The 11,860-nt window shown below is 45.0% G+C and overlaps 1 protein-coding gene across 2 annotated transcripts in view; it reads left to right on the top strand.

Moving 5' to 3' along the window:
• khdrbs2 (KH domain containing, RNA binding, signal transduction associated 2) overlaps positions 1 to 11,860 on the top strand; it is a 42,899-nt gene that overhangs the window by 12,382 nt on the left and 18,657 nt on the right. For both annotated transcript variants that reach the window (XM_056609480.1, XM_056609479.1), the window contains exons 3-4: positions 6,660 to 6,776; positions 10,605 to 10,751. In XM_056609480.1, coding sequence (XP_056465455.1) covers positions 6,660 to 6,776; positions 10,605 to 10,751 — 264 coding nt within the window. The remainder of the gene's footprint in view (positions 1 to 6,659; positions 6,777 to 10,604; positions 10,752 to 11,860) is intronic.

The raw sequence follows: 11,860 nt of genomic DNA, 5'->3' as shown, positions 1-11,860 counted from the left end.
TATATATATATATATATATATATATATATATATATCTATATATATGTGTGTGTGTATATCAAGAATACTTTTCATTGGATTTATTTATTGGTTCTGGCCTTGGTCTGCAGCTCTGCGGAAAAGCAAGCATCAAGTTTTCTTTTTCAGTGGCAGGAATCTTCCACTAGTCTGTTAAGCCATACCGTTCCAGGTTTGATCCCCACTTTCCACAGCCTACTTGTAGGCCTCATAGATAGCAAGATAACTACCCTAGCGGTTTCTTAATCACATTTATCTGAACTCACTATAGGTCACTTTGGATGAGAGTGTCTGATAAATGAGTACATAGTAAATAGTAAAGCAATTTAAAGTCGTTCTAAACAGTCTACACTTTAAAAGTATGACCCTATATTAAATATATGTGCAGCTGTTCTCGTTATGTGTGTATTTTCCACCCTCTGTCTCTGCTGCCTCCTTCGTACTATAGATGGTCGGATAGATAATACAGTTACTTTGTTATTGTTCCCTGAGGGCGTTATGGCCCTGGGGGTCTTAAGCCAAGGCCCTGTCAGTGTGGCTCTGCTAGTGTTCTTATTCTGTGCGATGGATGGGCTTTGAAGGCAGAGCCCAGATGTAATGTAACCAAGGGAAGCCACTGTAGCCTCGTCTGCCATCCTGATCCCGCACGTTCCCATTCTGTTCGGATTGGTCTGCCGTTGAAAGTGAATTAAAAAGTGATTGGACCAATCAGGGCGGGGGGACAGGGTGTTATGGTCGATGAAGAAGCATGGAATGCCGAAGCCTAGATAGCAAAAAAAAAGTGTGTATTTTGTTTCTTTTAAACGTTAGGCCGTTTGGAGATGAATTGCAGCCCGACCAAGGCTATACTTATATTAATTGCATATCTGGATGGTCTCATGAGGCTAGGGGCAATTGCTTTTTTAGGTGCGGAATGTTCTATTCCCTCCACTTTTACAGACGGACAATCAAACCAGAAGCAGTGGAAACAAGTGACTCAGAAATGTCCTTGACTTTAAATAATGAATTGTTGGCTTTTCAAATTAAGAGTGCACGCTGTGATAAACACGTTAGATGGAACAGCCCCATGCTGGCCCTTCCTCACGTCATCCTTCTTGATTCTGTCCATTTGCCGTTCTTTATAAGGCAGTTGCCACTGCGAGCTGTCAGGCAACCATCATTCAAAATCCAATTTGATTTTTCTTGCTGTGCTGCATGGCTTTTGTTGTGTCGAGATTATTTGATTACATCATGTTGATTATGTCAGCTGGCCTGCAAGATTCAAAGCCCAATTAAAAATCGCACTCATATACACACATGCGTACAATCACACTTGCGCGCATACACAGACACACACACACACGCACGCACACACACACACACACAGAGACACAAACACACACAGATGCCTATAGTATGTACGCATATTCCTAGCTTGATCTTGAAATGAAAGCTGGTGCAGCAGTCCCTTCGGTGTCATGCTGTCACCCGTCTGTAAGATTAATTCAGACCCAGACACAGAGTGCACCTTTCATTGGGTTAGGCAATACGTTTATAAAAACACATTCATTGTGGAAAATGACACCTATTTCCAGAGCGCGCGGCAAACAAACCGTTTGCAACACCGTGTCTAGCCTGTAAAACTCAGCTACAAATTAAAGTGTAAACATGATCTTGCCCAACCCATGGCTTCTTCCCTAGTATCTGCCTGGAGTCGGTTTGTGACCTTTACACAGTGCTTTAGTGCTCCAACCACAGAATAAACCCATTATCCCAGACAGAAAGCGCTCCAGTGTCCCCAAAGAAAACAGGTCCATCACGGGAAGGGAAAGGTGTTTTTCCTCTGATAAGCTCTGAATACAACAGCAGCCCCCTATGCAGAATATGAACGTGAAAGGCGAAATCCTTTGCGATAGCATCACCGGCCCGGTTGATTCCCCTTGGAGCCCCACGGTTAAGGTGGTGGCTTTGTCTGATGGAACGCAGTTTAAGTGACAGAGCAGAGTACAGATTAAATGTTATCAACCCTGGGTGAAAAACGACCAGTTGCAATGATTTATGGGACCATCTGCAATCCTTGAAAGAGATTTCAGTAGATTCGGGCCTACAAAAGAAACTTTGTCGACTTTGTCAACGATATATCGAATGTCAAAGATTTAAGCGCTGGCTAGCAACATTAGCTTACAGCAGGTGATTTAAAAAAGAGAAAGAAATACTGCTGCAGGATGGGATGTTTGTAATGGTCTTTCCTAATTAGTTGACACTAGGGTATGCTGTCTAGCTGATGGTGTGTATTGATTGATTTGTCTCCAACAGGATGTTTTAATATTTCATTTTGTTAAACAACATCCTTGTCTACAGAGCCCAGCACGGAACGCAGTGAAGATGTTCTGTAAAAGTATGAGGAGGGATTTATTATCTTCCTGCTGTTCCTCATTCAAAGGGAAGAGGATGTTTTAATGTGTTATGGTATGGTGATGGTATACACCATATATTCATAATTACAATGTTTTATATTATGTTGTTGTTTTTTTTGCACAAAATGGATCTCGGGTTCTTTTATTGATCCACCCAACTTCCTGATGGGCTAGAAACCCATTAGACACAAATAACACAGTTCATTCTGCGTCTCAGATGTTCTAATTATCCCGAAGAAGTCTGTGGTAGAACATCAGTCGTAGCAATCAAGTTTATTATTCAATCGCAGCATTTAAAATCGGGGCCACCCACCACCACTGTGTCTTCACGGCGGATTTATCATCCAAATTAGGTAACGACCGAAACCCATCATTTGACTCTGAATCGCGGATCCCTGTGTTGCTGGCGTCAAGCAGCACAACGACACGCATAAAGAGCCATGCTTAAACATCGCCGTGTGGAGTGACTGGAAGGGAATCAAAGTGTCTCTGAGATCACAGCCCAGCAGCTGGGCCTCAGACAAAATCCCGCACGCTGTTGTCAAGAGGCTCGTAGGACGCTTTATTTATTACTTTCCGTGCCACTCGTTCCTCTGTATTTGAAAGTGGGACCGACGTTGCCTTTTCTCTCACAGTGACAGGTTCTCTCTTAGCCGCAGTGTTGACTGTTCTGCTCCGCTAAAGATTAGATCAAATATTAGTGTTTGTTTTATGCAGTGGCTTGTGATCCGTTTCACGTGTAGCGTGTTCCTTCAAGAGACATGAGCCTGTTTTGCATGTGACCTACAAGTAAGGATGAGGCGCCATCAATCTGGATCTGTAATGAACTGCGAGAACCCTGTGCATTGGTCTTAACGGTTGTCCAGGTAAAGAGGCGTGTGATGTGAACCTGGTCGTGGCTGATTGGTCCGGAAGGTGACTTCTAAAGGCAAACTTGTATCCCTCATAAGGGATACAAGCAGTACCAGTATCACAACCCAGTATCTTTGTATCTCAGAGTAGGTGGAACGTATTAACACACTAGCTTATCGTACAGGTGAGTATTTTCCTAAACATGACATTAAGCCATTATATCATAGTCCATTTGATTACCTGCGGCTCTGAACACTCAGCTCATCATTAACACAATTTCACCCTGGGATGAGTTTTAATGCTGCAGTAAACTAATGCCTGTAATTAGATCAAAAATCCCCCAATGCAATCTTTACATGGCTTGATCCCTGACACAGCCGTGGGAAGACTCTTCTCTATTTGGGGATTCCAGAGCTTGCAAAATCTTTATTTTTCTTGAGGTCACTTCCTGATTAAAGGGTATTACTTTGTAAGCACTAACTTTAATTTAACAAAATGTCAGTAGTATTACGGTTGTCTTGATAACTTTACTTTCTTGTTCCGATAAATCTTGTATTATTTGCACAGCTTGAGGCAGTCCCTAATATAACACATACATTTAAAACAGGTATTCGCCGAACGTGACCAGGCTGACAAGAGTCAACAGCCAACTCCATGTCAGTGATTAGATCCCCATTCATTCTGTTTGCATCTGAAGGAACGCAACACACAGGAATTCTGAGGGGAGGGGATTAAGTCAAAGGGGGCGGGGTTACAACAAAACCCCGCCCACTTCATGTCTGATTTGTTTCTGGCACAAACCCCGCGCAGCATCCCCTAAGTAATTTTGGATAAAAGAGGGAAAAAAACAATTTCTGGCGTACAAGATAAAAGTGTAGAAGCTTCTTCACTAAAGATAAAAAGAGAGAAATGTGCTCATGACTGTTATAACCTATCTCAATGTCAGCGTCATCCGTATTTCAATCAGCAATGCTTCAAAGAGTCTCCACTTGCTGGCACTTTTTGCAAAGCACAAAGCAGTAAATGTTCTTTGGCGGCTGTTGAGCTGGATTGTCTTTTAAATGGGTGTTACTGCGCAAAATCCTCTCTGAGCGTGGAGAGTGGCACATCGGCACCATGCGTCTCCTACCTGCGCGGTTAACATCAGCGTGTGTGCAGACCGGAGATGACGCTGCTTCAAAACCTAGTCCAAGTCCTGAACCCTGGTCTCCGTTTACGAAGGCTAAATTACACACCGCAGAGCAACCACTGACGTTCATTAGCGTAACGAAAACAGGCCACTTCTTGTTCTTCTCCCTCTCCTTCTCCTTCTCCCTCTCCCTCTCCCTCTCCCTCTCCCTCTCCCTCTCCCTCTCCCTCTTTCTCCTTCTCCTTCTCCCTCTCCCTCTCCCTCTCCTTCAACCTCTCCCTCTCCTTCAACCTCTCCCTCTCCCTCTCCTCCTTCTCCTTCTCCTTCTCCTTCTTCTTCTCCTTGTCCCTCTCCCTCTCCCTCTCCTTCTCCCTCTCCCTCTCCCTCTCCCTCTCCCTCTCCTTCTCCCTCTCCTTCTCCCTCTCCTCCTCCCTCTCCTTCTCCTTCTCCCTCTCCTTCTCCTTCTCCTTCTCCTTCTCCTTCTCCTTCTCCTTCTCCTTCTCCCTCACCTTCTCCCTCTCCTTCTCCCTCTCCCTCTCCCTCTCCCTCTCCCTCTCCCTCTCCCCCTCCTTCTCCTTCTCTTCCCTCTCCCTCTCCTTCTCCCTCTCCTCCTCCCTCTCCTTCTCCTTCTCCCTCTCCTTCTCCTTCTCCTTCTCCTTCTCCTTCTCCTTCTCCTTCTCCTTCTCCTTCTCCTTCTCCATCTCCCTCTCCTTCTCCCTCTCCTTCTCCCTCTCCTTCTCCTTCTCCTTCTTCTTCGCCTATTACCGCCCGGTAAGAGTTTCCTCTCTGCAGCCGCCACAAGGAGGGCCATCTGCTCTCAGACTCCTCGCCAGCTGCAGCGAGATATTCCCCCCGTTCAAAAGAAACCCTGGGAAGAAAGACAACAGCAAGGTCTCTAATGGCTTGTTTACACGCCTGAGTGGAGAGGCAAGGACGCTGGGAGTTTTTGGGATGTTTAGCTTGTTTTTCTTTGAGGTGGGGCAGGAGGCACACTTTTTTCTAGTCTCAACCCTTCCCATCATCATCATTTGAAAGTAAAAAGGCAAGTTGCAGAGCCTGCACAGCTGGCGTAGGAGCAGGGCTCTACAGTGGTAGGAGGCTGAACGGTTGAAAGGTTAATGTTGCGTTAGGGCCAGACAGACAAGGGTTGTAATGGGGAAACGGACCAAATGGTCGCCTCCAGAGGTGGTCCATTCCGGGGGAAATCTCTTAACACACCTCTAAAGGTTAAGATGATAATTACATTGATCAAAGAAATATGTATCCAGAGTAGAAGAGCTCCCCTTTACAAGCTGTAGGGGGTTGTGTGTTTTTTTCCACAAATTAACCTTGAATTCAACGGAAGTAATTTTGCATGCGCTTTCATCCAAAACTACTTACATGGTCTGGGTTCATATTCGTTTCCCGAGCCCTGTCGAAAACATATCCATGTTGTTTATTGTGTCGAGTTTCAGCTCGTCTGGTGAAATACTCGATGTTTGGGTGGATGTCTGGATGTATGCTTCCTCTCCTCCTTTAACAACAGGAACCACAGATCCCCTGCGTCTCCATCCATAACCCTCCTAATCCTTTGTCATCTGGGTAGCGTTATATCATACTCCCATTAGGGAGAAACTCATTATTTCATAGTTTATCTCAGCCGTGACCTCCTCCATAACACCCTGGGGAAACAATATGGGTGTGTTATTTTGTGTCCATGCATGTAAAGCGTGGATTAGCCGGCTTGTCAATAGCATCCAAGGGCGTGTGGGGGATGAGATGCGTACGTCATACTGTACCTCTGGCCTTCCCTTCCCACCCCCTGTCGGGCTTTGCTCGGTGTAATGGTGATGTATGACTGGGTGTGGTTCACGGGGGTTGGATCTCAATGCATTAGAAATGGATTGGGAGGGGGGGGGAAGTATTGAAAAATGGCCGGCTTATAATTGGTATGCTAAGCCGTCTTTAAAATGCTGAGGAGATGTTTTTTTGTTGTTGTAAAGTATGTTCGTTATTTATCGCACTTGGTACAGAAAAAGCAGGACATGAGTAAGAATAATAAGTGGATAAATATAATAACTAAAAGTGATTTATTTAACTAGCCAGTAAGGGTGGAAATTTCGATCGTAGACGAACAATACACGTAAACATAACAGACAGCCGGGGGGATGGGGTTTACTGTATCTTCTCTGTGCAGTTCATTGTCCACCCATTAGAGAACTATTGCTATTGACAGCCCTGGCTCTGTGTGTCTGTGTCTGTGTCCTTTCCCCCCTGTGTTACAGTTTAATTTCGTCGGAAAGCTGCTGGGACCCCGCGGAAATTCAATGAAGCGATTACAAGAGGAGACAGGGGCGAAGATGTCCATTCTTGGCAAAGGTTCAATGAGGGATAAAGGCAAGGTATGAAGGAACACAAGTCGTCTGGACGTGTGGAGGTGTACTTCCCACTGATGCTTTACCGTGACCGTCACAAAAACATACCTGGATGGGTTGAGCTGTTTGTGTTTTGACACTTTTTCATTGCAATTCTTATTCGTTATCTATTTAAAGAAAATGTATTAGACACTGTCAATCACGTTGATCATATGATTTGTATTTGTCATTGATTTCATTGATGCGAGTGTCTTGGTTTTCATATCATTCGAGTCCTATCATCCCAGATACATTTCAGAAGACCCTAGTACTATTATTGCTGCTGTATATATTTTAAAATATGGCCAATTGTGATTAAGAGTAAAGGGATTATGTACACAGCATGGGCTATTTACCCTGGTGTCCCCTGTGAGCCGCCTTAGAGCTGTGTCCTCACACAATCTGCGCTGGCCCTGTAAGCGCTTTAGTTACCGTGGGAACAAGCGTGACGACAGGCTATCTCGGTTCTTGATACAGGTTGAATTGGGTCAATACAATGGGGTCAACCTCAAGACCCCCCGAGTAGGAAATAATAAGTCATTTTTAAATGTTTACGTACACATTTTGGGAAGAGAACTTTCTGTGGTTTTCTGAAGAGAGAGGAGGATGGCATATGATGCTTTTCAACAAGGGAATACATTATTGAGAATATTTTCAATTATATTTTTTATCTTCAGCTATAATAATTCAATGTATACTCCCCAACGTATTCTAATCCGTGCAATACACCGTGAATCCATTAGCATAACAATGTTTTTATCCCCACCCGAGGGCACAACAATCGAGCTAGTTAGAGAGTGCAGAGGAGTTTTCGGGCAAAAATGCAATCTAATGATCTTTACCCAAATTAGAAAAGCTGTGCTAATGTGAGGGAGACACAGACACCGACCATGCTAATGTGTGCATTGAAACAAGTGGAATAACATTGAACCTGCAAAATAAAAGAAGCCGTCATTCAATCTGAAAGGACACGAGGAGCTCGTCGCGGCGTCGGGGAGGAAGAGCGCGTCAAATCAACGAGACGACGCTTCCAGCACGCGTCTCCTTCATACGCCCGGGGGGCGCGGCAGCGTTGTCCTTCAGGCCGTGTGACGCAGCCGCTGTTTTAAGCGGAACAATCCCACCTCGAGCAACAAACAACGAGCAACGAGACTACAACACAATACGACTAAACATGCGGTTCGAGACTTCTTGTCTGGGAGCCGGCGAGAGACGGACGCGGCGCCGCTCTGCCAAAGAGCATCGACCCTGAGGAACCGGCGGAGGCAGGTGTGAGATCCGCTTGCACGGAGGATACGCCGGATGCAGCCGGAGCGATCAGAGTGACGGCCTTCGTGTCAACACGGGCTCGGCACGTATCCATTTCCACCTCTCTGTCCGCCTCTCATTCCAGTTATTGACCGGGGGGAGATCCGAGTCAGGCTGGATGAGTGGTGCGCCCCTATTGGTCGAGGGGGGGGTTCTGATGGACGTTGGGGCCAGACGTCGACCGCTGTCTCGTGTTGAAGGTGGGACGGAGGAGGCCGCTGATCTCATTTTCTCCATGTTTTAAACGCATAAGGAAAGATTACAGGAGAAAGGGCTTTGATCGTTGGCTCAAAGGGTCTGGAGCAAATGCTGCAGGATGAGGTGAGGAGGAACAAAGGGAAACCGGTGATGTTGATGGACTGATGTTTTCTACGACTCCAGGGTCCTCCTCCTCATTGTCCAGGAGAGCCTGATACAGAAGACCATCCACTGAAAGCCCCGTCTTCTAAGTTATCAGGTCGCCCACGGATGTTCACCAGAGAGGTGTTCTCATCCACAAGCCCAGATAGCTTAGATTTTGCAGAGCTCAAACACTTGTGGACAGCTACACCCATGTGGTATTGATACGATCAGCAGAAGTACCCCTAAGTGAAGACAGCCTGACAAAGCAGGTTAATCTTCCGTGTGTCTGGTAATGGACACATTCACATTATGTGTTCTAATATTAATGTCCTTTATTAATTAATCCTTTAAAACTTATTGCTCAAGACCCATCAAAGTCTCTGTGTGTGCAGCTCCGAAACTTTAGTTCGGAAAGAGAGAGAGAGAGTTCTGAACCTGAACTGCTTTGTGAGCATGTTTCTCCTGTAATGCACTACAAAAGAATAGTGTCCCGAGTCGGTTCTTTTTATTTAATCACTTCCACAACAGGCCTTGTTACCTCGGGTCACGTATCCCACCCACACACACACTGTCCCTGGCCCGTGCTCCTCCTCCGGAGGCTTCGGGTCGTCCTCGGTTGCGGTGAGGCGCTGGCCCGCTTCCGAGGCTGCCCTAATCACGGGCTCCCATATGTCGAGGGATCCCGGCCCAGATGCTGATGCGGGCCGTGCAGCCTCAGCTTTATTTAGATGATGGTGGCTCAGCGTATCGCCTTCCACCGGTCCCGACAGACGCACACACATCTGGGACGGTGGGTGCAATAAGGGCCTGCCTGCGTCAACACCGGCCCAAACCCCCCCCAAAAGAAAAGAAGAAAGTGTGTCAATAAAGACACACACATCTCTGATGGCGTTCTATTTTGACAGCAGCACCCAGCGAAAAAACTTCACACAACACTGCTCAAAATGGAGTGTCACACAGTGCCAACCATTTATCTTTTCAAAAAGCAAGACCCAAAAAAGCAATCTTGTGTCTTCTACCTGTGTGCCAGGGCCACTTTAGCCTGGGGGGCTGACACTCATCTATAGAGCTGCTGCCACACAATCCCAGCATGAATCTCTCCGGGTTCCTGCAATGCTCTCCCGGCAGGAAGCTCACCCACTGCCACGGTTTGAAGTGCTGGTCTTCGACCTCAGTTATAATGGGCAGTGGGGTTTTACAGATGGATTTGTTCGGATTCAAAGTTGTTTTTGTACTTTGGTGCTTCCTCCATCCTCTGGAAGCGAGCCTTCACTGAGCTCCACGGTGCTTCAACAACTGTTTAAAATCAATCAAAATGCACTTACATTTAAAGGTAATTTCTGTGGGGCGAATCAATTTCTACAATGTTTTTCAGCCCACAGACGATCCATTTTATAGAATTCAGCAACTACATTAGAGCAAAACTTTTAAATATCGGCGGCTGCGCTGGCCCCCTCGTGCTAATTAGTTCTCTGGTATTTCTAACTAATTGACTCATTAGGGTGACTCGCATAGAGTGTGCGGAGCGATCATTGTCAGTCTTATAAATGAGCAGTCACACTAACGATAGCTTAGGTTATTGCATCTACGGTGAGATGAAAAAAAACACTTTAGAAAATGCTTTGTTTGTCATATTTGAGTTCACCTTTTCATGAGCGCGTAACGTGGCTCTCTGAGCATATTGCCTCTGAACACAGCGTGTAAGAAATGTAACTCAACAGGCAACTGTCAGATTTATCCTCCCAGCTATCACGACGGAGCATCTCCAACAAGTTTTAGGCTCCTGAATGCTTGAAGGAGCACCAGACGATAATGGAAAAGTACCCAAGTGTGGGAGAGTTAACGAAGGCTTCCAGACAGCGTTCAGGCGCAATACTTTGAATGTCTTTTGCCGACTCTATCTAACGATAAGATAACATTTAAATTTTGCGAAAATAACCCAGAGAATAACCATTATGTGGCTGCTACTCTTTTTTTTCTTATATATATCTACGAAGTCTACAAATAAGGCTGTTTGCATTCGGCCACGTCGAAGGTCTTCAGTAGAAAAAGGCTATTCGATTTTAATTGGATAGAAAATGTTTAGATCTCACATGCAAGACGTAATCCCCAAAATGGCGTTTTATTTTTTCTGTTCAGTATCTCGTCTCTCTCTCATTACAACAGGAGGAGGAGCTGAGGAAAAGCGGCGAGGCTAAATACGGCCATTTGAGTAACGATCTCCACGTCCTGATCGAGGTCTTCGCCCCGCCCGGGGAAGCCTATACTCGCATGAGCAGCGCCTTGGACGAGATCAAGAAGTTTCTAGTGCCAGTAAGTCTCATTAACTCTCTTCCAGTTCCGGTCGGCTATATTTATATCATGTATTTCACTCCCATTGTTATTTTGCTCATTTTGGAGTCATTAATTGTGAAATGAGCCGTCATTATTGGGGGAGACATTGTTTCTCATGCAAGACATGAGAGTCGTCATAAAGCATAGCTTACGGTAGGCCTATATTTTGCCTGATTTTGTATTTTATAGAACTATAACTCTCTTGTGTCCTCTGAATATGGTGTATTATCAACCAAAGATCCCATGATTGATTCTAATGTACAAGCCTTATATTCAAAAACGTGTTTATTTGCAGTATCTGCTTATTTCCAGTCTCGTAAACATTATCATCGACTTGGTACTGCTTCAGATACCCTCGCTGGCGTAACAATTATAATTTATTCTACAATTAAATGTGCAGCATGGAGCCACTAGCAGGATTTCTCCAATTTATGGCCCGAAGAAAGCTATAACACTACATAATCTGCATATTTTTTACTCAACTGTGCCTGAGCAGTAAATATTAATTAAGCCTTACAAGGCAGACATGCCTTCAGAAAGGGGTTCTGCCTCAACACAATTATGAAGTTCAGAAAACTTAAATATATAAATATAATTTTCTACATCTAAACATTTTTTTGCCTCTCTTTTGCTAATTGGGCCATGGAAGTGTAGCCGTGCATGAAGATAAAAAACCTAAAGCAATATCTTTTTTAGATATATGCAGAGAAGGTAGGGGTTAGGCTTCACTAATCAAGGATGTGGTCATTGGGGTACGAACCAGCAACCTTTCGGCAGGGAGCCAAATACCCCTTATTTTTTGTTTAAAGTCACGATGTGTTAAATTTAAATAAGCTCGTACCTTAAGATAACCAGGAGATACCTGTATTCAAGGCTGAATGTTAGTTATTTTAATAAAAAAGTATCAATTAAAGCTATCTTATAACTGATATATTCTACCAATAACTACTTCTGGTCAGCCCGTACCTCTCTCTTTGTTGACAATAATCGTCCTATCGAAACTCCCAGAACCCCTCCTGTCAGGCCAGCCAGCCAACCGTGCTATGCTAGTTTGCGTCGCACAGTTACACAGCCAATTAGAGTGGATA

The sequence above is a fragment of the Gadus chalcogrammus genome, chromosome 15 (genome assembly GCF_026213295.1).
Source record: "Gadus chalcogrammus isolate NIFS_2021 chromosome 15, NIFS_Gcha_1.0, whole genome shotgun sequence".
NCBI lineage: Eukaryota > Metazoa > Chordata > Actinopteri > Gadiformes > Gadidae > Gadus > Gadus chalcogrammus.
This window is presented reverse-complemented; position numbering and strand designations above follow the sequence as displayed.